This window comes from Clarias gariepinus, chromosome 16, assembly GCF_024256425.1.
Source record: "Clarias gariepinus isolate MV-2021 ecotype Netherlands chromosome 16, CGAR_prim_01v2, whole genome shotgun sequence".
Lineage (NCBI taxonomy): Eukaryota > Metazoa > Chordata > Actinopteri > Siluriformes > Clariidae > Clarias > Clarias gariepinus.
The window spans coordinates 27,717,337-27,744,592 of NC_071115.1; the positions used below are offsets into that span (position 1 = coordinate 27,717,337).

Here is a 27,256-nt window from a genome sequence, read left to right on the forward strand (position 1 = left end):
GCATGTTGTGGCTTTACAAATGCTTTGTTGCATACCTCGGTTGTAACAAGTGGTTATTTCAGTCAAAGTTACTCTTCTATCAGCTTGAATCAGTCGGCCCATTCTCCTCTGACCTCTAGCATCAACAAGGCATTTTTGCCCATAGGACTGCCGCATACTGGATGTTTTTCCCTTTTCACACCATTCTTTGTAAACCCTAGAAATGGTTGTGTGTAAAAATCCCAGTAACTGGGCAGATTGTTAAATACTCAGCCCGGCCTGTCTGGTACCAACAACCATGCCACGTTAAAAATTGCTTAAGTCACCTTTCTTTCCCATTCTGACATTCAGTTTGGAGTTCAGGAGATTGTCTTGACCAGGACCACACCCCTAAATGCATTGAAGCAACTGCCATGTGATTGGTTAATTAGATAATTGCATTAATGAGAAATTAAACAGGTGTTCCTAATAATTCTTTAGGTCAGTGTAAAATCATTTGTTGATAGGCTCTATTTTGTAAAACACATATACTGCCACTGTCATAGACGTCCAAATGATGTCCAAAAAAATAAGCCAGATTAGGTCAAATGTTGAACGTCAAAATGACGTCCAAGCTGTTTAAAAAAAAAAAAAAAAGAAAGTAACTCTGTAACTTTTACTCTGAGTAAATTTTTAATGAGCTACTTTTTACTTGAGTAGATTTTTATAATGGTAACTTTACTTGTACTTCAGTAAAATTTTACTGAAGTAACAGTACTTGGACTTTAGTACAAAATTTTATTACTCTTTCCACCTCTGCTAATCTGGCATTCTACTGTCGGCTTTAAAAGGACGCAGAAAGTTCCACTCATCGCAGATGTATCTTACTTGCGTGCATTGTCTCCCGTTTCCCTGAAGATTTCTCAGAGTGCTCTATTTCTGTGTTCAATCTCGCTCATTTTCTGGATACTGTCTCGTGCCTAGTCCTTTTGGATTATCTCTCTTCGTGTTTCTCCCTACATGTATGACCTCGCCTGCTTAACGACTTTGATCTTGGACCGCTTTTGGATATCTCTGCCCTCACTGCTGGATAAAGATTACCGACCCTGTTTCGTTTTACTGGCCTTCCGCCTTCACGTCTGGACTTTGAAACCGTCATTGGATTTCCCAGGTTTTCTACCCCGCCTGTCCCTTTTACCTTCATTCACGCTCTCTTAACCTGCATGTTTGCGCTTGTGGATACTTATGCGCCCGCAGACCGCAGACAAAACCGCATCAACATCACACTCAGGATCTCTTTCCTGGCTGGATTAACTAACTATAGATCAAGTGCCGCGATCATGGATACTCTGCCTTCATTCACAGACACACAATGTTCTAGAAATCCTATCTCACGCTCTACTTCCGGGTTTGTGGTGATTCCCTCACGTCATCGACACGCCCCCGCTCACGTCACTGGGGATTTTCCCACACAGTCTGGTCATTCACTCTCGCGCAAGGCTTTTCTTCTCTACTCATGCTGCGCCAATACAGTAACATCTCTGGACTATAATAAAGCCTCTTAAGTAACTGTCTGCCATTCACTCCTGTTCATCCCCGCCCGTGACAAAAACAGTGTTTAATAGTGAATGCAAGATCAGGATTTGGACTAAAAAGCTGTGTGGCCATACGAAAACAATTTGTTAGTGAAACTAATCACAAAATTATCATGGTCATTTTGTCAGTCTACAAGCTCCTGGATGCAGTGATATGATCTAGAGTTACTTCAGTTGGTCTGATCTTGTCCCAGAAACATTATATGGCAAAGCTAATGCGCAAGGCACTATGGGATTTTGAGGCTGACCATGCCGGTGGAGTTCCACGTCTTATCTATGGTAGAATATCCAGTGAATTATAGCGTGATAACATTATAATTTTTACTGAATTTGCAAGTGGACACACTTACCAGGTACTGTTTAATATATAATATTAATTGAATGTTACTGTTTAGGGCAGTAAACAGTAGCTTTAAAAAACTCTGAGACAGGTTTAAACATCTTCACACAATATTATGTTGCACATTTATTATAATTGTATTAAATGACCAATGAAAAACACATAATATCTCAGACAATACATGGTAGAATGTTATTGTATTTAACAAATTACTGTATATTATATAAACACTTACAGGAAGCTGCTGTCAGTAGAGATGTAATGAACATGGTGTGTATTGTTTGTTTTTTCTGTTCTCTAAAGTCTAACAGAGATGATCACATCTCATAAATGGTGATATCCAGCCCTGATGCATGTATTTGCATATCTGGTGATGATGGAGTTAGTATTAAAAACACACATAAAATAAATAGGACACTAATTTCATGGAGGCAATGTTATTTTTTTATTGGAAAAAAAACCTTTCTTAGTCAAATGTCTCTTTTCTACTTTAAACTGTAGTAAAAAATCATATTAACACATTTAGATAATATTCTTTTTGGAGTCAAAGTTCTTTCTATAATTCCTAGAAGTAAAAGAGTGAGGTATGTAAAATAATATAAAGTAAATTATCTGTAAACGTATCTGTTTTTAAGCTGCTGAGAAATTGTTTACACAAAAAAATACCTACAGTACACTAATATCTGTAGGTAATGCATACAGCGTAGAGTGTGCTTTATGCATAGAGTGTAACATGGTTATGATCTTACATTCCTCCTGCGAATGTTTATTTTCTTAATAATACTGCAGGAAAAGCCTGTAGCTATAAAATCCATTTGCTGATCCTTATGGCACCGTCTCAACATCAACATGTTGGGTGGATGTTGTGTTTGATTCGTCTCGCTCTTCTGTTTCATTAGCGGTTCATGACAGCTGGCGTCTCGCTACTTCCCCCCTGCTGTATGTATGAAATGTTGACTTAACATGAACGGTTTGTGTTTAGACAACGTATTAGGAATGTGTACGGTCAAGATCAGACAAAATTACGTTAACCTTAAATGAAAAAAAAACAAAAAAACATTTTAAATCAACAAATACGATAATTTGAGTATACTAAAAGTAATTGTGTGTTGTAAAGTGCCTTTTTCATTTTTTTAAAGTGTAGGAACATTATGCTTTTTTATGCATATAACGTTTAAGACCTGTGGAGCGCTGTTTCTGTATTAATACAATGTTCTCCTGGGATTTGCATAAAAGTCATAAACTCTAACTGAAACATTGTTACAAAGCTTAGAAATTTTAGACCTATTAAATCAATGCTATTAAACCAGGCTTCATCCTCACTGTTTGATGAACTGGTAAGTAAATACTAGTAACTCTAATGTGTACGTACTTTTGTGAATGTGTACATATCTCTTACATTGGCAGGAAATGCATCATTCCTTCATCCTTCTGTGCCTTTATAAAAGCCTAAACACTGTTATGCAAATCAAACTCCCTATAAAATATTAGAGGTGTTCCTGTAGAAGGGAGGTTTTGGGTTCAGGTTCAAACCATGTTCTCTACATTTCTTCTCCTGCTGTTAACAGCTGCACCTGGTAAGTAAGGAGACTTTGGGGGATATACAGTACAGATATTTTTTGTGCATTTCCTTTTGATACAATGTAGCTGAATGATTGCATGGTTGTTGTTCACAGGTATTAAATGTATTGAACTGGTTCAGCCTGCAGTCATGGTGGTTAAGCCTGGAGAATCATTTTCATTCCCATGTAAAATCACTGGATACTCAGCCTCAAGTAGCTGTACTGATTGGATACGGCAGAGATCAGGACAAGCACTGGAACTGATCGGCTGGTACTGCAGCTCCAGTGATACTGGCAGTCACGAGTCACTAAAGAATAAGATCCGTTTCTCAGTCGAGGCCTCCAGCAACACTGTGATGTTCCATGGAAAAAACTTTCAGACTAGTTTTCCAAACGACGTTTGAGTTTGAATTTTTTCACATCTACATCTATTATTGGTGCGCAAACTTGAATACCGGCGCGCTAGAGATAGTACGGTAGTTCACGTTGACCAAAACAAAAAAGAAAACACATTTTGGGAAAAAAAAAATCGGCCAATCACAGACATTCGCATTCGGACGGGACTAGATTTCTCAGAGGACCTCCGAGTTTGCCGGAAAACAGTAGTTAATTTGCTCTGGAATTTTTACAGAGGTCGTGTGAGAGAAAGAAGACATGGCAGATTCGGACGGGATTAAATCACAAAGTACACAAAGTCTGTGAAACAGAAAAATCTCTAACGACCCTGTGTAAAACTAGTCGCGTCCGGATCGGGCTTTAATCCTATGACTATACTGCATATGTTTAGAAAAAAAAAAAACGTCAAAACGTCATGTGATTTGTCATGATTAACGAATTTAAATATTTAATCAAAAACTAAATATGAAAATTGTTATAGAGAACAACTGAAAAATGTGGGAACATATAGATAATAGAGAAAATATACATATTCTGAAGATCTTTATCTAGATGTTACGATTAACATTGTATGAAGAAATGGAAGGTGAGAAATATTCACATTGACATTTGTTTACTATTACCATGAACACTTGCGATAAAAGAATATATATATATATGTGTGTGTGTGTGTGTGTGTGTGTGTGTGTGTGTGTGTGTGTGTAAATACATAAATAAATAACATATGATCCAAATGACAATTAAAAACAATTTAATAAGGCTTGCTGAGACCAAAATCCATGTAAATATAAATGCTCGAGTTACTCACATGTCAGCACTAAAGTACATTCTAAACACATGTTCACAAGCTCGACAGCTTTTACTGTCAAGAAAATGAAGAAAAAGGTTTAAATTATCATTTAGTTTGTTGGTGCAGATACTGATAATTGTAGAGTTGAAATCTAAGACCTTCTCGTGTGTCCTCTTTAAAATAAAAGCTATATAAATAATCAATGACGTTTAAATTTGACGTTAAATTGCTGCTTCTAAAAGTTCTGTTTAAAATAATAACACAAGAATTTTGACAGAACAGTAATAAGATTTGATTAGATTTGCACTTATACACTCCAATCAGTTTACGAAAAATACTAAAATGTATCATTATTTAAAACATTGGCAAATAGGACTAGACCACAATGCATTGCAAAATACAGAAGAAAAACCGTATTAAATAAATACAGAAGACTACTGATGAAAAGTGAAAAATATTTCCCGTTTTCTACAGCACATTACTGCTTTAATGGAAAACACTACATTACGGTCAGATTGTGGCTGTTTTTTTTAACAGCATTTTTTTTTACAATGTACATTCAGTAGCTTCTTCTGTCTCTAATAAGTAATTAAATGAAGAGCCATGTGCCATGTTAAAATGCTGTGATCACAGGTATTTGAAATGTTGTGATGAAAATCCAAAACCATACTGTTTCATATAAACTAGTTTATAAAAAACGATATCTAAAATAATATGTTAACTAATATTGTGTATTTTTTTTTATTAATCTTTTAAATTAAAAAGAAACAATGGACACTTTAAAAGTCTGTGTCTCAATACAGGAACCAGTTACTGTTGTTTTTTGCCTGAAGAGGGCAGACTGTGTAAACTAAATCATCTCTATCTGTTCTTTAATACACATTCAGCTTCTTCTGCCCTGTTTTGGGGAGCTGGACCCTATCCCAGGAGGGGTGCCAATTCATTGCAGTGCACACACACACACACACACACACACACACTATACAAGCAAATTGGGAATGCCAATGAATCTTATCTGCATCTCATTGCTGTAGGAGAAAAATAAAGTACCCAAAGGAAACCCACAAAACCCAGGGAGAACATGTAAAGGGCATGTACACAGACCCGAGGTGGGAATAGAACCCTCGAATGTAGATGTGCAAGACCACAGTGCTAACCAGTATGCCACCATGCCGTCTTCTGTCTTATTTTTGGAAATAATTTCAGTTTTATTAGGTAACCCGGATTAGACAAACATCTAAAACTGATAGTTTCAGAAACCTTTCTGCGGTCCAGTGATTATCGCTGTTCAGAAATCTTCATGATCCTTTAAGTGTTAACATTATGCCATTATACAGTATCTAATGAGTAAATTTAACAGTATGAAACATAGCTGCAGTCTTACAGTAAGATTTCTTTTTCTCCCTTCATTTATATTCCTCAGTGAAGTCTCTAGTGGGAGTGACATGCAAATGAAACCTGTGTTTAAACCATTTATTCTGGAACCAGCAGTTTGAGATCATTTACAGCAACAGTAATCATTTTTTTAAGATGGGACAAGGCCGAGTTCTTATTTACTTTGCTCTAGCAATGTTTATTCAACGTTAGTATTAATACTGATTTCCTACTAAAAAATCTTCATTTATACTTTTTTTCTTAAGTTAACTTAAATCTTTGTTTACTCTTGTATTTCAGATTCCTGCAGTCAGACACTGATTGAGTCTGAATCAGTAATTATCAAACCTGGTCAGTCTCATACACTGACCTGCACCGCCTCGGGATTTACCTTTAGTAGCTATTACATGGCTTGGAACAGACAGGCTCCTGGAAAAGGGCTGGAATGGGTTGCATATATCTCAAGTGGTAGTGGTAGTAGCAAGTATTACTCCAGTGCAGTTAACGGTCGCTTCACCGTCTCCAGAGACAACAGTAAGATGCAGGTGTATCTGCACATGAGCAGCGTGAAGACAGAAGACACTGGAGTGTATTACTGCGCCAGAGACACACAGTGATACTTCTGCTTAGACACCAGTACAAAAACACATGCTCGCTATCGTCACATGACAAGCTCACATTTTCATAAACAGAGTATTTCTAAAGAACCAAAATGTTTAGATTGGCTATGAGTGACCTAATACCACTTATATCATGTAAGTTTAAGACCTTTTTACTGGATTCATATAGGATAATTAACCAATCTGCCCTGATAAACGTTGCAACATTACATTACATGGTGTGTATATATTTATTTATTTATTTATTTATTTATTTATTTTTTATTTTTTTGCTGATTCTTATGGACAATGCCTGACCACCTCTGCTTCTGTGGTAAAGAAACCTTTTAGAGTCAGTCACTCCTGTACTTTATCTGCATTCGTAATAAGCAGCTACTATATGCACCAGATCCATCAGAAACCAGGACAAGGACTTGAGTGGATTAAGTGCATTGATGCTAACATTGGCACTGGCACTATATTCGCTCAGTCTCTGCAGGGCCAGTTCTCCTTCATTAAAGACACTAACAAAAAAATGCAGTATCCAGGAGTGAAGAGTCTGAAAGCTGATAACACGACTGTTTATTACTGTGCACAAGACAAAAGACTGCTGTACAAAAACTTACAAAAACACTTTATCATGAGCTGTAATAATTCCCTCAGCAAGGAACCAAACATCAGAAAATTTTATTATAAACATCATTCATTCACATTCAGAATTTACTTCTTTATTCCAAATACCTCTAAAAACTCCTTAAGCTAGTTCTAGTAAATAACAGCGACATCTGATGTCATTTGTCAACAGTGCATACATTGATAATGGATAAATATAAGGAAAAGGCATGCATTACTTATCCATTTATTTTTTATGCTCAGAAATGCTGTTGGATGCTTTTATAAGCACAGTGTTTAATGGGTTCTGTATAGGATGCTGTGAATTATTTAATAAGTGGGAGTTTCTGAAAGGATATAACATGTTTCCGTTGTTCAGTGATCATCCCTGATCAGAAAAAAAAATGTTTTAGGCATAAAAAATGTAAATACATTTGACAAGACAGCTTTCTCTAGAATATTAAACAAAAAGCATTTCTGTATTAGTAAGTAAAACAATCTAAATTGCAATGTTGCTGAGTCCCTTTTAGAACCCTGAAGTTGGTGTTTCTGTAACCCAGAGTTCTCTAGTTTAATTAACATGGATTGCCATCACATGTCTTTCAGGATACTTTAATAGATATATAAAGGTCAGATCTGGCCGCAGTCATTTTTTTGCCTGAGGTAAGAGGAAAAGAAAATAGAAACAGAAAAAAAAAGAAAAGACACAGAGCAGAACATGGAAGAACCAGGGGAGAAGAGAACTTTAAGGCATAAATCTTATAAAGAAAGTTATAAAAAGGAGACAGATGCTAAAACACACTAAACCCTAAACCTTTATATTATCTATAAATAAATCCTATATGAATTCATTACATTACATTCTCATCAACACTTACCATAAAGATAACATTGTCAGCCTAATATAATTCTGCTGCTAGACACGGAATGTACGGTAGGAATGCTTTCAACAACAGTTCAATTTCTAAACTCTAAACTATAAGACTAATATGTTGTAAAATCTTTTAAATAAAACCCTAAGTTTTACCCAAGGTTTGGATGGTAGGCTATGCTCATTTTTTGTCTTTATGTCCCCCAAGACAATTTAGTCGGTATGCGGACATAATGCAGGACCAGGTATAAGAGGGAGACAATCCGATAATGAGGAAAAAGTTAAAAGACAAAAGAGTGAATACTGTTTTAGTATACAGAAAAGATGAGAATATGCAAAAAGAAAACAAAGAATTGCAGAAATAGAAGAATTGTTCTGAAAAAATTTATCATTTTAAAGAAAAAAATAAGTTGATTTTAAATTTCATGGCATCAACACATTTAAAAAAAGTTGGGACAGGGCCATGTTTACCGTTGTGTGAAATCCCCTCTTCTTTTAATTTTTAATTTTACAGTCTGTAAACGTCTGGGGACTGAGGAGACAAGTTGCTCAAGTTTAGGAATGGGAATGTTGTCCCATTCTTGTTTAATACAGGCTTCTAGTTGTTCAACTGTCTTAGGTCTTCTTTGTCACATCTTCTTTATGATGCATCAAATGTTTTCTAAGGGTGAAAGATCTGGACTGCAGGCTGTCCATTTCAGTACTCGGATCCTTCTCTTACGCAGCCATGATGTTGTAATTAATGCAATATGTGGTCTGGCATTGTCATGTTGGAAAATGCAAGGACTTCTCTGAAAAAGACGACATCTGGATGGAAGCATATGTTGTTCTAGAACTTGGATATAGCTTTCAGCATTGACGGTGTCTTTCCAGATGTGTGAGCTGCCCATGCCACACGCACTCATGCAACCCCATACCATCAGAGATGCAGGCTTCTGAACTGAGCGCTGATAACAACTTGTGTTGTCCTTGTCCTCTTTAGTCTGGATAACATTTTCTCAAAAAGAACTTTAAATTTTGATTTGTCAGACAGTCCATATTAAATGAGCCTTGGCTCAGAGAAAACATCTGCCCTTCTGGATCATGTTTAGATATGGCTTCTTTTTTGACCTATAGAGTTTTAGCTGGCAACTGCGAATGGCACGGTGGATTGTGTTCACCGACAATGTTTTCTGGACGTGTTCCTGAACCAATGTTGTGATTGCCATTACAGTAGCATTTCTGTATTTGATGCAGTCTAAGGGCTTGAAGATCATGGGCATCCAGTATGATCTTCCAACCTTGACCCTTACGCACAGAGATTGATCCAGATTCTCTGAATCTTTGGGTGATATTATGCACTGTAGATGATGATAACTCTTTGCAAAGTTTCTCTGCAAAACATCTGTCTGATATTGCGACAATATGTCTCTCCACAGCATTGGTGATCCTCTGCCCATCTTGACTTCTCAGAGACCCTGCCAATTTGAGAGGCTCTTTTTATACCCAATCATGTTACCAATTGACCAAATAAGGTGCAAATTAGTCCTCCAGCTGATTCTTATATGTACATTTAACTTTTCCGGCCTCTTATTGCTAACTGTCCCAACTTTTTTAGAATGTGTAGCTCTCCTGAATTCCAAAATGAGCCAATATTTGGCATGACATTTCAAAATGTCTCACTTTCAACATTTTATATTTTATCTATATTCTTTACTGAATAAAATATTGAAATTTGAAACTTCCACTTCATTGCAATCTGTTTTTATTTAAAATTTTTACAGTGTCCCAACTTTTTTAGAATCAGGTTTGTATTTTAAGCATAAATATAATAATAAGCACACGGTAATAAGCATAATCTCCACCAGTAACAAATGCTCTTATTAATTAAAATTTAAACAGGAATGTATGGATGGAGAGGGAAAATAACTTTTCCTAGGCTGAAGGGACAATACATCCCTTATTCCTTGGTGCATAGATACATACATCACACAGGCATATTCATTCACTACATTATAAAACTATAAATTTTGAGGAGTGTTTTAGTACTAATGGTATAATGTGCAGTGTACAGTATGGAGACTCAGAACCAATAGCCTGCAAAAGCAAAATTGTTGTAATGACAAAGTAGCAGCACCATGTCTCTTAATGTAAACCAGTGTTAAAATTATTTACATTAAAAGCACATATAATACAAACATTGATTAATACTGTAACATTGTGTCTCATTTACCTTGTTGTCCTCCAAGTGTTACCATTAGCAAATATGCCCTCCATTTCGAGATGCTTGACACAGATCTACACTGTTAGACATTTTAAGGGGTTTTTACAGTAACTTACTGGCAACACTGTTGCAATACTATGGATAGTGAATACTTTAGCGCTATTCGGACGGGACTAGTTTTCCAAACGACGTTTGAGTTTGAATTTTTTCCAAATGACGCCTGTCATTTCATGTATGCATTCGGACAGGACTAACATCTCCGGTTTTGTTACGGAGGTACTGTAGGAGTGTCTGTGTTTTACATGTGGTCGTTGCACAAGATCACATGTCCACATCTACATCTATTATTGGTGCGCAAACTTGAATACCGGCGCACTAAAGATAGTAAGGTAGTTCACGTTGACCAAAACAAAAAAGAAAACGCATTTTGGAAAAAAAAAAATCGGGCAATCACAGACATTCGCATTCGGACGGGATTAGATTTCTCAGAGGACCTCCGAGTTTGCCGGAAAACAGTAGTTAATTTGCTCTGGAATTTTTACAGAGGTCGTGTGAGAGAAAGACAGACATGGCAGATTCGGACGGGATTAAAATCACAAAGTACGTCTGTGAAACAGAAAAAACTCTAACGACCCTGTGTAAAACTAGTCCCGTCCGAATCAGGCTTTAATCCTATGCCTATACTGCATATGTTTACAAAAAAAAAAAAAAAAACGTCATGTGATTAGTCACGATAAACGAATTTAAATATTTAATCAAAAACTAAATATGAAAATTGTTATAGAGAACACCTGAAGAATGTGGGGACATATAGATAATAAAGAAAATTTACATATTCTGATGATTCTTTAATTAGATGTTACGATTAACATTGAATGAAGAAATGGAAGGTGAGAAATATTCACATTGACATTTATTTACTATTACCATGAACACTTGCGATAAAAGAATATATATATATATATATATATATATATATATATATATATATATATATATATATATATATGTGTGTGTGTGTGTGTGTGTGTGTGTGTGTAAATAAATAAATAAATAAAATATGATCCAAAAGACAATTTAAAACAATGTAATAAGGCTTGCTGAGACCAAAATCCATGAAAATATAAATGCTCGAGTTACTCACATGTCAGCACTAAAGTATGTTCTAAACAGTGGCGCAGTGGTAAAAGTGCTCACCCTATCATCCGGAGATCGCTGGTTCGAACCCCGGGTGATGCTGTTTTCCTCTCACAGCCGGAGGCACAGAGAGAGCTCATTGGCCGAGCTCTCTCAGGGGGGAGGGATGAGAGGTACTTGCGCTCCCACATTAATCATGGCTCTACAGCCAATCAGGGGCGTCTGTGAGCTCACGCACGCGGAAGGAGCGGCTAGCGCTTTCCTCCGAGTGTGTTACTCCGCCCCTAACGGTGCGTGAGCGAGCAGTTCGAAAAGATGCGGTCGGCTGACGTCACGCGGTTCGGAGGAAACACGTGATAGTCTTCGCCCTCCCGGCTGAATGGTAGTAGAAGCCTTAATGTGGGAGCCCCCTAGTGACGGGGAGGAATTAGCCACAACTAAATTGGGGAGAAAATTGGAAAAAAATAAATAAATAAATAAAAATAAAAATAATAAATTATCATTTAGTTTGTTGGTGCAGATACTGATAATCGTAGAGTTGAAGACTAAGACCTTCTCGTGCGTCCTCTTTAGAATAAAAGCTATATAAATAATGAATAACGTTTAAATTTGACGTTAAATTGCTGCTTCTAAAAGTTTTGTTTAAAATAATAACACAAAACAAATTATTTTGACAGAACAGTAGTAAGATTTGATTAGATTTGCACTTATACACTCCAATCAGTTTACAAAAAATACTAAAATGTATCATTATTTAAAACATTGGCAAATAGGACTAGACCACAAAGCATTGCAAAATACAGAAGAAAAACCGTATTGAGTAAATACAGAAGACTACTGATGAAAAGTGAAAAATATTTCCCGTTTTCTACAGCACATTACTGCTTTAATGGAAAACACTACATTACAGTCAGATTGTGGCTGTTTTTAACAGCATTTTTTTTACAATGTACATTCAGTAGCTTCTTCCGTCTCTAATAAGTAATTAAATGAAGAGCCATGTGCCATGTTGAAATGCTGTGATAAAGACCCAAAACCATACTGTTTCATATAAACTAGTTTATAAAAAAAAAACATATCTAAAATAATATGTTAACTAATAATGTGTATTTTTTTTTTTGTTATTAATCTTTTAAATTAAAAAGAAACAATGGACACTTTAAAAATCTGTGTCTCAATACAGGAACCAGTTACTGTTGTTTCTTGCCTGAAGAGGGCAGCCTGTGTAAACTAAATCATCTCTACCTGTTCTTTAATACACATTCAGCTTCTTTTTCAGTTTTGTTTTTCATTCATTTATCTTTTATACCACTTATCCTGTGTACCGAGTCTCAGGGGAGCTGGACCCTATCCCAGGAGGTGTGCCAATTCATTGCAGTGCACACACACACACACACACACACACACACACACACACACACACACACACACACACTATACAAGCAAATTGGGAATGCCAATGAATCTTATCTGCATTTCATTGCTGTAGGAGAAAACTAAAGTACCCGAAGGAAACCCACAAAACCCAGGGAGAACATGTAAAGGGCATGTACACAGACCCGAGGTGGGAATAGAACCCCCGAATGTAGATGTGCTAACCAGTATGCCACCATGTTGTCTTCTGTCTTATTTTTGGAAATAATTTCAGTTTCATTAGGTAACCTGGATTAGACAAACATCTAAAACTGATAGTATCAGAAACTTTTGTGCGGTCCAGTGATTATCGCTGTTCAGAAATCTTCATGATCCTTTTAGTGTTACCATTATACCATTATACAGTATCTAACGAGTAAATTTAACAGTATGAAACATAGCTGCAGTCTTACAGTAAGATTTCTTTTTCTCCCTTCATTTATATTCCTCAGTGAAGTCTCTAGTGGGAGTGACATGCAAATGAAATCCTGTATTTAAACCATTTATTCTGGAACCAGCAGTTCAAGTTCATTTACAGCAACAGTAATCATTTTTTTAAGATGGGACAAGGCCGAGTTCTTATTTACTTTGCTCTAGCAATGTTTATTCAACGTTAGTATTAATACTGATTTCCTACTAAAAAATCTTCATTTATACTTTTTTTCTTAAGTTAACTTAAATCTTTGTTAACTCTTATATTTCAGATTCCTGCAGTCAGACACTGATTGAGTCTGAATCAGTAATTATCAAACCTGGTCAGTCTCATACACTGACCTGCACCGCCTCGGGATTTACCTTTAGTAGCTATGACATGGCTTGGAACAGACAGGCTCCTGGAAAAGGACTGGAATGGGTTACATATATCTCAAATGGTGGTAGTAGCAAGTATTACTCCAGTGCAGTTAACGGTCGCTTCACCGTCTCCAGAGACAACAGTAAGATGCAGGTGTATCTGCACATGAGCAATGTGAAGACAGAAGACACTGGAGTGTATTACTGCGCCAGAGACACACAGTGATACTTCTGCTTAGACACCAGTACAAAAACACATGCTTGGTGTAGTCACATGACAAGCTCACATTTTCATAAGCAGAGTATTCTTAAAGAACCAAAATGTTTAGATTGGCTATGAGTGACCTAATACCACTTATTTTATGTAAGTTTAAAACCTTTTTACTGGATTCCTATAGGATAATTAACCAATCTGCCCTGATAAACGTTACAACATAACAATACATGGTGATTTTTTTGCTGATTCTTATGGACAGTCCCTGACCTTCTCTGCTTCTGTGATAAAGAGACCTGTAGAGTCAGTCACTCCTGTAATTTATCTGGGCTCATAATGAGCAGCTACTATACGCACCGGATCCGTCAGAAACCAGGACAAGGACTTGAGTGGATTAAGTGCATTGATGCTAACAGAAGTGAAGAGTCTAAAAGCTGATGACACGGCTGTTTATTACCGTGCACAAGACTCACACTGACACAACAGACTCCAGAGCTGTACAAAAACACTTTATCTGTAAAAATTCCCTTAGCAAGGAACCAAACATCAGAAAAATTTATTATAAACATCATCCATTCTCACTCAGAATTTACCTCTTTATTCCAGACACCTCTTAAAACTCCTTAAGCTAGTTCTAGTTAATAATAGCGGCATCTGATGTCATTTGTCAACAGTGCATACATTGATAATGGATAAATATAAGGAAAAGGCATGCATTACTTATCCATTTATTTTTATTATTTATTTTTTTTTATTTATTAAAGCTCAGAAATGCTGTTGGATGCTTTTATTAGTACTGTATTTAATGGATTCTGTACAGGATCATGTGAATTGTTTAATAAGTGGAAGTTTCTGAAAGGATGTAACATGTTTCCTTTGTTCAGTGATCATCCCTCATCAGAAAACTTCATGGTTTAGACATAAAAAAATAGAAATACACTTGACAACAACAGCTTTCTCTAATATTAAACAAAAAGCATTCATGTATTTTTAAGAAATAAAATATCTGAATTTATGTTAAAAATAATCTAAAGTGCCATGTTCCTGAGTGCCATGTTGGAGAGTTCTCCAGTTTAATTAACATGGATTGCCATCAGATGTCATTCCGGGTACTTTATTAGATACCTAAACCTCAGACCTGGACACAGTTTTTCGTCACTTTTTTTTTTTTTTTTTAAAGAGGAAAAGAAAATAGAAACGGGATAAAAAAGGAAAACATTTAGAAAAGACAAAGAAAATAGAAGAACCAGGGGAGAAGAGAAATTTAAGGCATGACCAAGAAAAAATTTGCACTTTGATTGTTTGTAGTTACAAGTAATATTAAGTGTCCACCAAATAAGATGTAAACCACCAAACCTTCCATTCCGAAGACTTTTTAACTGTACATTATTAATAACAATCCTATTGTTCATTTTATCAGTGGCATTAGACTGATTCCTCCTGACCCTCAGATTTATTTTTATGCATTTTAAACGTAAAATACTATTTATGCTATGATTGGCTGAATGTCTACCAGTTATTATAATGGCAGCATAAACCAATCTTATCCACATCTTAAATTCAATATTTAATCATCAGTCAATGTAAATCCAATGGCATTGCTTTTTATCTTGCTTTAGTCCAGAGTTGTTACCTAACTATGATTAACAGACCAGATGATTAATGTTTAGTCTGACACTTATACACACCAGACAGACTAGATAGGAGATGTACTGCAAACTATCGCATCAGTTTAACATTTCTTAATACATGATCTTGCAATATGGTGAAAAGATACTCCTTCAAAAATGTTCTTTATAATTTCTACCACAATGATAGTGGAAGCTCTACTATGTGGACATTTTTCTATGTTATTATTTCTAAATTTCTAAGTAAATGTCGTTGTTCTGGCATCAAAAGGCGAGTGCTTCTTAGTAACATGCCAAGCTACTCTAATAACATGAACCAACTTCCTATTAACAGTAATTACAAATGGATAAAAAGAATTTACATGGTAAATAATTTATCCAGATGTCGTGGCATGAACGGAACAAACTCTTTGGGACCTCAACATGAAATAATAGTACGAACAGTAAGAAAAATCAAGGAATGCACACACAGATACATGCACAAAGAAAAAGAAAAAAACACTGTATCTTATAGTCCCTTATTTATTTATTTATTTATTTATTTTATTTTTTATTCCTTCATTTATTTTTCCTCTATACTGCTTATCCTGTGTACAGTGTTATAGGCCTGGCACGATCCCAGGAGACTTACGGCACAAATCAGGGTACAATATGAGCAGGGTGCCAAATCCATCACAGGGCACAAACACACACACACACACACACACACACACACACACACACACACACAGACTCCAACAAGGCTCCAATAATTCTTTATGTTTTTAGTGGCCACTGAAAGCTGTAAAACACAATTTTGAATTATGGAAAGACATATAATATATAATATATATAATATATAATATTAATAATGCATGTGTTATCGTGTTGTTAGTGGGGTTTTTAATATAACAGAGGCATTTATCAAGAAAACTGTTTTCCCCACCTAAAATTAAAAATTCATGCTTTGTCTATTTTAAACATGTTTTAAATACTAACTCCTCCCATCATTAGATATGCAAATACAAGCATCAGGGCTGGACATCACTCAATATATGTGATGTGATGGTCGCTTAAACTTTGGAGAACAGAGAAGAGAAACAACACACATCATGTTCTCTACATCTCTACTTCTCCTGCTGGGAGCTGCTTCCTGTGAGTGATTTATATAATATAATTTATATATATATATATATATTTACTACAATAATAATAAATGTGCAGCAGACTGTATATTGTGTGAGATAACACAGTGTATTTTCTTGGACAGATGTCCACAGTGAGGAACTGACTCAGCCTGCTGCCATGACAGTCCAGCCGGGCCAGAGTCTCTCCATCACCTGTAAGACTTCATATTCAGTTACACTATATGGTACAGCTTGGAACCGACATCCTGCAGAGTATATTGGGTATATATGGATGGATGGGAATACATATTACAGTGACAAGCTAAAAAATAAGTTCAGCATCTCCAGAGACTCTTCTACTAACACAATAACAATTCGAGGACAAAATCTGCAAACTGAAGACACAGCTGTGTATTACTGCGCAAGATACTCACAGTGACACAGAACAGTGGATTCCCCTTACAAAAACTCTATAAGAAATAATGATTGTAGTCAAAGCTTAACTTTCTTACACAAACTGAGTATATAATAGTTTGTGTTAATTTTAAACAATATTTATTAAAAATGCTTTCTTCAAAACTTTTTTGTTTCATTTTGAACCATTACTAATCTCTTCGTTGAAGAAAATATTTAATATTCAGTTCAAATAAATGTTCAGGCAGCGGATTCAAGAATAATACAGCATGTTTACAACAGAGTATCGTGTTTAAGTATTTTACATAGTTTAGATTCTGATAATTAAATCATGGAGGCAGCAGAGAAAGAAATTATATTTAAATGCAGAAGACAGCATACTAATGCGCACGAGAGAGCATACTCATACGCAGGAGGCAGAATACGCAGCATACTTTTACACAGGAGGCAGAATATGCAGAATATGCAGCATACTCATATGCAGGAGGCAGCACACTCAGGAGGCAGCATACTCATACACAGGAGGCAGAATATGCAGAATAGTCATATGCAGGAGGCAGCATACTTGTACGCAGGAGGCAGAATACACAGCATCTTCATACGCAAAAGGCAGCAGACTCGTACACGGGAGGCAGCATACTCATACTGTAAGTAGGAGGCAGAATATGTAGCATTCTCATACACAGGAGACAACATAGACTGTATAGGGCTGGATAACACTCAATTTATGTAATGTGATGGTATCTTAAACTTTGGAGAACAGAGAAGAGAAAGAACACACACGTTTTCTACAGTGGATCTCTACTGCACCTGCTAGCAGCTGCTTCCTGTGAGTGCCAATTTATTACAATTATAATAAATCTGCAGCATGCTGTTTATTGTGTGAGCTATCACAGTGTGTTTTCCTTCACAGATATCCACGGTGAAGTGCTGACTCAGACTGCTGCCATGACAGTCCAGCCAGGCCAGAGTCTCTCCATCACCTGCAAGGTTTCATATTCAGTTACAAAATATGGTACAGCTTGGATCCGACAACCTGCAGGAAATCTTAGGGAGTATATTGGGTATATGTGGATGGATGGGAATATATTACAGTGACAAACTGAAAAATAAGTTCAGCATCTCCAGAGACACTTCTACTAACACAATAACAATTTAAGGACAGAATCTGCAAACTGAAGACACAGCTGTGTATTACTGCACAGCTGTACTCAATTTGGTGCAAACAGAAATCAACGGGAAAGCAATACACACGTAGACACACTAGGGGGAGACAAAGAGGCGGCTCAGTAATCCAGTGTAATAGTAATAATAATCTTATTCCCCAGGGCTGAGGTGGCTCAGATGTGACACAAATGTTTTGTTAGTCCTCTAAAATAGCAATATAATATAATTGTAATAGGTTCTGGTAATTTTAAATGCAGATTTAAAAAAAATGCATTCTGTAAAAACTTTATTTTGAACCATTATTAATTGCTTCTTTGTACAGATTTAAACAAATGTTCAATTAGCAGATTTGGGAATAATACAGCATTTAAGGCACACTTCATTCTCGTAGTGTTTGGCATGAATATTTAACAGTGTCCATTGAGAATGCAAAACAGTAACAGTATATATATATATATATATATAAGGTTCTGTATTTTTTTTTAATACGCACTTATGAATGTGCAATTGAAATCTAATTAATAAACGTGATCTCACCTCCTGCATTCTGCAGACTTCACAGTAACACATAAAAATTTTAGTTCATTCTTTGTGTCATGCTTTGTTATTGTGATTTGGATAATATCGCTGTTGAGAAAATGTTTTGGTTCTTATTTGACTAGGCTAGAAATGCAGAATTTCAGGGAATTCATTTTGTGACTTGAATTGTTGTTGTACTATACCTATTTATTATTTGACTTATTTGACTGGTGTGTGATTTGGCTTTTTGGGGGGTATTCCACGAAACAAAGTTACTGGCACAGCTAGTATACTGTATACTATAAAATAGCAGCAGTTTTATTTTTTTGCTTTGGATTTTCACAATGCAAGGTCAACAAAACAAGGTACTGTACTTTTAATACTTACATTACAGCAGTATCAAGAGTTGGACCCTCACCTCAAAGTTGTAGTTTATGCTGCTGTAAAACCGCAAAGTAGTACCTTCTGAACACTATCTGAAAACTTTTTTGACTAGTACAATGCCCTGCCCCTGGACACTCCTTCCATGACTGCAAAGTAAACTCCTTAACAGAGAACCAAATCAACAATAACATGTGTTTAAATCTGTTTATGTGAAGTGCTGTACAGATATAACTGTGTAATGACACAACAGGCATTAAAAACTTATTCACACATGGCCTTATGAGCTGTAAATATTCTCTCGGTATGAATCAGCAAACAATAGATTTTTATTACAGGAAGTGGACTAAAAACCTAAAGGTCATATATACAATGATATAATAATACAAATAATCAACTTGGCTGTAGTAAAAGTCATTTAACTTTGTGTTCAGCCCCATCACCGCTCATCATCTATAATCGTTAGTTTCTGCAAGTATGTCTTTATTACATAATTCTAGTTATGTTCTGGTATGTTCACGTAATATATAATCAAAACATCTGAATTTTCTTATATATGAAAATATGGATTTGAATAGAAAAACATATTTCATTATTTTTTTCCTCGGATAAGGAGTGTCTCTATGCAAATGTCCTTCCCTGTGATATACAGTATATAAGCAATCAAGGCCAAGCACTTTTAATTTTAACACACACCATGATCTCTACATCCCTACTGCTGCTGCTGCTGGCAGCCACCGACTGTAAGGGTTTTAATTATATAATACACTTTTCCTTCCTTGATTTGCAACATTTACATGTGTATAATTTTATCTTCTTCTTTTTTTTTTGAACAGTTGTTTACAGTGTTGAGCTGATCCAGACTAGCTCCATGATAGTAACCCCTGGTCAGTCACTGACTCTGACCTGTAAAGTGTCTGGATATTCATTGACTGATAGCAACTACTGTACACAGTGGATACGACAACCTACAGGAAAAACTCTGGAGTGGATCGGATGGATATGTAGTGATGGTGGCACTGGCTACAGTGAAAAACTGAAAAGCAGGGTCCAGATTTCCAGAGACACGTCCAGCAGCACAGTAACATTAACAGGACAGAATATGCAGACTGAAGACACAGCTGTGTATTACTGCGCTCGCTATCCACAGTGATACAGGTCAACAACATCCCTGTACAAAAAACCCTGGTACATGGAAAGAGTGTACAGTCTCAGTATGGTCACGGACACTATGTCATAAATTGTGCATGATACTCCTAAGATTGAAATAATTGTCTTGATCTAGTAGGTGCTGTAATGTATACAGTAAAGTGATGATTAATTATTTAATTAACCATTTGTTATTTAGTGTATTTATGGAAGCAATTCGAGATAGCAGAACCCAGAAAACTCCTCTGTCCTGATGATGTACAGTACATCTTTATTATATTACTGACCATACTGTACATTTTGTATTGTTAAATAAGAGCACATGTTATAATCTGTTCTTTATTGGTCTTATATTATGTAGGAAATACCCTCATACAAGTCCCTGACTAGTCCCTTAACTAAATAAAGAAATTAGAAAAAGTTCACGTAAAGTTATTGTTGTGAAAACCACAAGACCTGGAAACAAAACTGTGTGATGTAAATTGCTCAGTGTTTTCACTGCATTACACCACAGCACAACTGAATTCACCAATCTGATTAGTCAGTGGTTTTGGTTGTAATTCACATCACATATTATTTATATACAGTAGTAACTTTCACAGCCACTTGTGTCATGGACGCTTCACATAACCAGATTTAAGAATGTGTGTAATTGTTGATTATGGTGGAGTTTTATTTAGCATTATTCAAAATCAGTCTCCAATGTCTTTGCTTTGTAACAGTCAGGAAAAAAAAATCTGCAACTTAAAGTTCTGGTGCATTTAAAAGCCACATTACCACAATACACCCTCATAATTCAAATGCTTTTAAAATTGTTGTAATGCATTTTTTCACCACCCAGACAATTTCACCATTTTCCTTTATGATGGTGTTTCTCCTTATCACCAAGATGATATGAAACCTTACAGTAAATGAACATAATGCCGTGCTATAAAGATCTTGAATTGCCGTGCACCACAGACACACTAACACAAGGAGTTTTTACATTTTTATGTAACGATTTATACGATTGTTAACGATTTTTATAAGCAAAGCTAACGCAGCTGTTGCCCTTCTATAGCTGTGGCGGATTCATGCTGAATATTGTACAGTATATGTTTAAAAATTAAAAATTTTCATACACCAATGTTTGTCTTTTATGTAGCAGGTATTCATGGTCAAAGTCTTGAGTCTCTTAAACCTGTTAATGAGCTGTACAAAATCTTCTCAAAATTGTGTTTAAAGAGAAAAATGCATTCAATTTATGTGCAACTTTCACAAGATCTGCAGGTGGCGATACAGCAAAACAAATATTAGACATTGAAGCTTGCTATTAAATTGACACAAATACAACATATTTCATCCACAGACATGGCTAAACACCGAGACTGGGACACTAAACACTGAGACTGTCAATTTATAGCAAATTCCCGCTGAGGACCAATGTAAAAATATACATACATATATAACATTTAGAGAACTATTGCTGCCTTTAATCAGTAATTATTAAATACACACAGCATCAGAATATTTAAAATTAATAATAGCATGAAGCTATCACTTTTACCATTTCTGACACTGTAAAGTTCTCAGGGTGGAGGGCTTCACTCGTTGCAGTTTTGCTAAAGCTTTTTTCTAAACTTCAAGTGAGGAAAAAATAAACTTGTTTATTTATTCAATGTCATTGAATTTATTTTTGAGTTGCATTATTTTTTACCCTGATATTTTGTATCCATGGGGAGATTCAAACCACTCTTTAAAGTCTTCTCTAACACAACCAGTGGTGCATGTGGAAATGCTTGTACATTTAGTATTAAACATAGCTGTGATCTTCTATCATAAAGTTTTTACAATATAACTTCACCAAGCATTTAATTCAATTCAATTCAATTTTATTTGTATAGCGCTTTTAACAATTGCCATTGTCCCAAAGCAGCTTTACACGATCAAAAGAATTATTTAAGTTTGTATGGAATGTGAATGTGTATAAAATAAAATGGTCAGTTTGTCCCTGATGAACAAGCCGAGGGCGACAGTGGCAAGGAAAAACTCCCTGAGATGGTAATAGGAAGAAACCTTGAGAGGAACCAGACCTAACAGGGAACCCGTCCTCATCCCATTGTGTTTTAAGTCATCCCTTGGGTGAAACAGAAAGCAGTAAATGATCTGCATTTATACAGTGTGTAGGGTGGCAGACAGTTTAGCTATAACAGTTAATGTTAATTGATGTTAATATGGAGTCCAGGTAGTTATTGGAGACTCAGGTAGACTTTTTAACATTTTAGTTGTAGTTGTGCATGTGTGTGTGTGTGTGTGTGTGTGTGTGTGTTCATACTTTACAGGAAATTATTTGCACTTTTTTACAATTTCTAACTGTGCTTGTGAATCCTTGCATCACAAATATGCAAATGCAATCCTGTGGGTTGGATCTCACTCTATTTATAGGATTAAATATTCTCTGTTAAACGTGTAAAACAGAGGAGAACCCAGGACAAACAACACACACCATGTTCTCTACATCTCTACTGCTCCTGCTGGCAGCTGCTTCCTGTGAGTGTTTTATTAAAATGTATCAATTTACTACAATAATAATAAATGTGCAGCATACTGTATATTGTGTGAGATATTACAATGTGTTTTCCTCTACAGATGTCCACAGTTATGAACTGACTCAGCCTGCTGCCATGACAGTCCAGCCAGGCCAGAGTCTCTCCATCCCCTGTAAGACTTCATATTCAGTTTCAAGCGAGTATACAGCTTGGATCCGACAACCTGCAGGAAAAACTCTGGAGTATATTGGGTATATCACTAGTGGTGGGAGTGCATATTACAGCGACAAACTGAAAAATAAGTTCAGCATCTCCAGGGACACTTCTACTAACACAATAACAATTCAAGGACAGAATCTGCAAACTGAAGACACAGCTGTGTATTACTGCGCAAGACTCACACACAGTGACACAGAACAGTGGATTCCCCTTACAAAAACTTTATGAGACATGAAATGACTCAAGTTGTCTTCCTGGTTTCTTACAGCTGCTCATTGAGAATCCGGAGACAGTAGAGGACAGAGTGACTGATTCCCCAGGTCTCTTCCCCACAGAAGCAGAGGAGGTCAGGGACAGTCCATAAGAATCTGGAAAATAAGAATGTAACTAGGTAATGTTATTTTATGTTGTAATGTTTATTAAGCCAGAATGGTTCATTTTCCTTTAGAAAATGAAAATGTTGAAAATGTTATCCATAACAGAGATCACTGGAAACTAGACCAGGCAAAAATGTGCTATTTATACATGACTCTTTAAATAGGAAATGAGTGTCTATGGTCTCTATGGATGTAGAATATTCACAACCACAAGCTGCTCGGTGCACTGATACAGTTGATGTTTATAAACTGTAACATCATACAAATTTTTTTTTTCAAATATTACTGTAGATTCTCCATAATAAATAGATAATCTATGGTTCAACACAACACAGGTTTCTGTTTTCTGTAACTGAGAGTCGTGATGCTGGATACAGTCATAACAGAACGTGAAACGGTAGATTACAAATAGCAACAGGTTATTTTCCTGTTTTACTTATTTCTTTATTTTAACACAGAAAAAGTAAATAAATGTTTAAAAGCATTTTTATGTTAAGCACTGAGAGTATCAAATGTAAATTCAGTCTTTTATAAGTTTGTCTTTTTTTGCGTTTGATCTTTACCTTTTATGTTACTAATGTTGTTTAAAGAACAAAAAACAGAAATTCTGTAAACTAATTTTATAGGTGATAAACTTAAATTCATGAAGTTTGTCAGAAGATGTTAATTGATTTTCTATTATTTGCACCTCTTCCAATGAGTTTATTATAATATTATATTCTATACATTAATCAGAACTTACTGTAAGCAGCATTAAGACTTAGAGGTTAGCACTATCACCTTGCACCTTTAGGGTCCAGGTTTCCTCCCTCTGGGTCTGTGTGCATCTAGTTTACATTTTCTCCCTATGCATGGTGGGTTTCCTCTGGTTTCCTTCCTCAGTCCAAAGGCATGCAGATTAGACTAATAGTTTTTTCCCTATTCGCAAAATTTTTTTTTTTTTTAGTGCTAAATTTTTCTGCTAAAAGATTTAAATGCTCATGAGGGTCATTGAATGTTTTAGACATTTTTCTAAGCATAGAGAGAAGTTTTAGGTTTCAGTAAAGGTCACAGTCTTTACTTAATCTAATACACTAATGATGAAAATGTGGGCTCAATTCATGACCACAGCATGTGTTTTTGTATTGACATCTAAGTGAAAGTATCACTGTGGGGTAGCGTGCGCAGTAATACACAGCTGTGTCTTCTGCCTGTAGATTCTGTCCTCTCAGAGTCACCGTGCTGCTGGAGCCGTCTTTAGAAATACTGAACTTGCTTTTTAAAGACTCTTTTTGATGAATTGTTCCACCTCCCCAAATGTGGTTTATCCATTCCAGAGTTTTCCCTGCAGGTTGTCGAATCCAACCTGTGGCGTAGCTGTTATCAATAACAGAGTATCCGGATACTTTACAGCTGAGGGTTAAAGATTCTCCTGGCTTTAACATCACTGAGGAGACCTGAGTGAGTTCTACTGCACATTCCACATCTGAAAACAAAGACACAATTTCAATCAAACATGTACTGTAGGTTATAGAGACAATCGTTTACTAGCATCTCTCTGAGTTCATTACTGAACTGAGACTTACAGGATGAAGCTGCCAGCAGCAGCAAAGATGACAGGAACATTGTTTAACTAAAAGCAGTGCTGAATTCTCCAGAGCCCACAGTGACAGGGGCTGATATTTCTCTATATGTAGCTGTAAATTGGTTGGGGCTGAGAGGGATTTTGCATATGAATTTGTATATTGTAATGCTGGTCCATTTAAAACACCTTACTGCTTTCTGTTTTTATTAAATGTCTAAATAATCACAATGGGAAGGTTTACAGTAATTAGCTTTGTTCATATTTAATAAAGACAGAACGATTATTCTAGTATTAGTTCTTTAAATGAGATTATTACCATATTTTTTAAGCAACACTCCTATTAAATTAAAATTGTTGCTAGACTATACGTGTTCATTATTCCTACATGAGTTTCAAACTATACCAAACATAACCACAGATTAAATTTAATTTAACAAGTTACATATAAACTGTATTTTTAACTATGATTCAAAAAGGATATAAATAATAAAATAAAATAATAGAGTATGTGTGTGTGTGTGAGAGAGAGAGAGAAAGAGAAAAAGAGAGAGAGAGAGAGAGAGAACTCGAGAGTGCTCCAGAAAGCTGTTGCATTTGCGAAGTATGGCTCTGTTCACTCCATTTCATTCTCCTTTAGGATTCTTAAACTATATTATAACCTTATGAGACCATAGGTGTATATGTCTTAATTGTACTATTCTTAGGTGACGTCATCAACTATGCAGATGAACCTGGTAGAGTTCAAGGTTGATGATGCTGTAAACTGAAAATATTTTTTAATCCATATGACACAGATCTATAGTCTTGTACAGATGCATAGTCTTGCGGTTTGAATGAGACCGGGCAGATCAGAATTCATGTAACTTTTTGCCTCTGCATATGCGTAGAGCACTTGCTGACGTCAGGCCACATTCACAGCACTGGGGTTTCACAGCAGGGGTAGCAATAGCTGATAAAACAGTTGAAAAGAGGTGTCTGGCTTTCTTCCTTCTTCTGGACCTTAACAAATACTGTTTGTCATCAGCCAGAGTAAAGTCCTGAGCATATTTTGCAAAAAATGCATCCATCGTTTGAAATGAGAGGTTTCACAAATCAGTCATGTATTTTAACTCAGATGGCACAAGCAAGTTAGACAAAAGTCACTTTTAATTATAAATATTACACTTCACGACATAAATCCGATCTGACTAGAAAGAGGAATTAAGCAATGCGGCTTGTAATGTAAAGTCAAGACAATATATCCAATTTTGACTTGTTGCGGGTTTTTCATGTGTGTATTTAAAAAATTGAGCACAGGATGGCAAGTTTTCCACATCTACAAAATGCATTATCTATCTAATCTATGGACTGCTTTTTGTCACTGATTCAGGGTCATTTTTAAGATGTTTTGATCACATGTCAATGTCTCAGTGTAAATTGTCTTAAAATTTTGTTTATTTCCTATTTGATAGTGTTAATGTAAGGATTTCTTGAATTTTGGTAGACCTCCTTTTGTCTACTCAGTGCTCAGCCTGTATTCTGCTTGTCCCGCCTGGTACCAGGGAACCCCTCAATGATACACACAAGTCAGTGCTCAGTGAGACGTTCAAAGTTTATTGTGGGAGACAGGAGTATATATACGCACACACACAAAGAACCAAAGAAAAGGTGGATGCAGGAGTGTTTACATCCGGTCTGGAATGATTTTAAAAAATAAGGTAAAGAAGAACATAAATTCAGGAGTAGCTTTGCATTTATAAGCGTTTAACAGTTTTACGACCTTTAACATAAACTACTATAGAATGTGTTTATTGAAAGTACAGCTCGTGTCGTGAGAAAAGGAAGAAAAACACTGTGTTCTCACGAACACAGAATATAATGAAACACACTAAAAATCAAATAGCAACTCAGATTTGCTTGATGTTTTGTGACCATCCATCTTCCTCTTTGACATTTCAGACATTTTCTGGAGTAAAGAGCTGTATGTACACCCACTCACAAAAGTGAGTACATCCCTCTAATTTAAGTAAATATTCTGTTCTGATAATGATATAACTAAAAATTTAAATTAAGTACAAATGTTACTCAAGTTATATGCTTATTAATAATTAATGTAATTAAAAACAATAATTATTAATATAAAACAATTTTATTAATTAATCGAATTATTTAATATGTATTTGTTTTTCCTTAATTTTGCTTTCAATTTTAACAGGACAGCACATGAGAATGTGATTGTGTAAGTGGCTTAGACGTTAGAACTGTCACCTTGCACCTCTAGGGTTCAGGTTTGATTCCCAGCAAGATTCGATTCTCACCTCTGTGTGCATGTTTTGAGTTTGCATGTTCTCCCTCGGGTGCCCCCGTTT

General features: G+C 35.8%; 5 gene segments (V, D, J or C); 4 read left to right on the forward strand and 1 right to left on the reverse strand.

Moving 5' to 3' along the window:
- Nucleotides 1-6,149: 6,149 nt before the first annotated feature.
- On the forward strand, nt 6,150-6,632 carry LOC128544303 (Ig heavy chain V region 6.96-like). The segment is given in 2 exon segments: nt 6,150-6,223; nt 6,316-6,632. Coding segments are annotated over 2 exon segments (369 nt in total).
- Nucleotides 6,633-13,388: 6,756 nt separating this feature from the next.
- LOC128544304 (Ig heavy chain V region 914-like) lies at nt 13,389-13,868 on the forward strand. The segment is given in 2 exon segments: nt 13,389-13,462; nt 13,555-13,868. Coding segments are annotated over 2 exon segments (366 nt in total).
- A 5,844-nt stretch (nt 13,869-19,712) lies between these two features.
- On the forward strand, nt 19,713-20,224 carry LOC128544305 (immunoglobulin heavy variable 2-26-like). The segment is given in 2 exon segments: nt 19,713-19,814; nt 19,908-20,224. Coding segments are annotated over 2 exon segments (363 nt in total).
- Nucleotides 20,225-22,690: 2,466 nt separating this feature from the next.
- LOC128544306 (Ig heavy chain V region 5A-like) lies at nt 22,691-23,195 on the forward strand. The segment is given in 2 exon segments: nt 22,691-22,749; nt 22,849-23,195. Coding segments are annotated over 2 exon segments (390 nt in total).
- A 119-nt stretch (nt 23,196-23,314) lies between these two features.
- LOC128544307 (immunoglobulin heavy variable 3-53-like) lies at nt 23,315-24,981 on the reverse strand. The segment is given in 3 exon segments: nt 23,315-23,335; nt 24,493-24,809; nt 24,910-24,981. Coding segments are annotated over 3 exon segments (378 nt in total).
- Nucleotides 24,982-27,256: the final 2,275 nt, after the last annotated feature.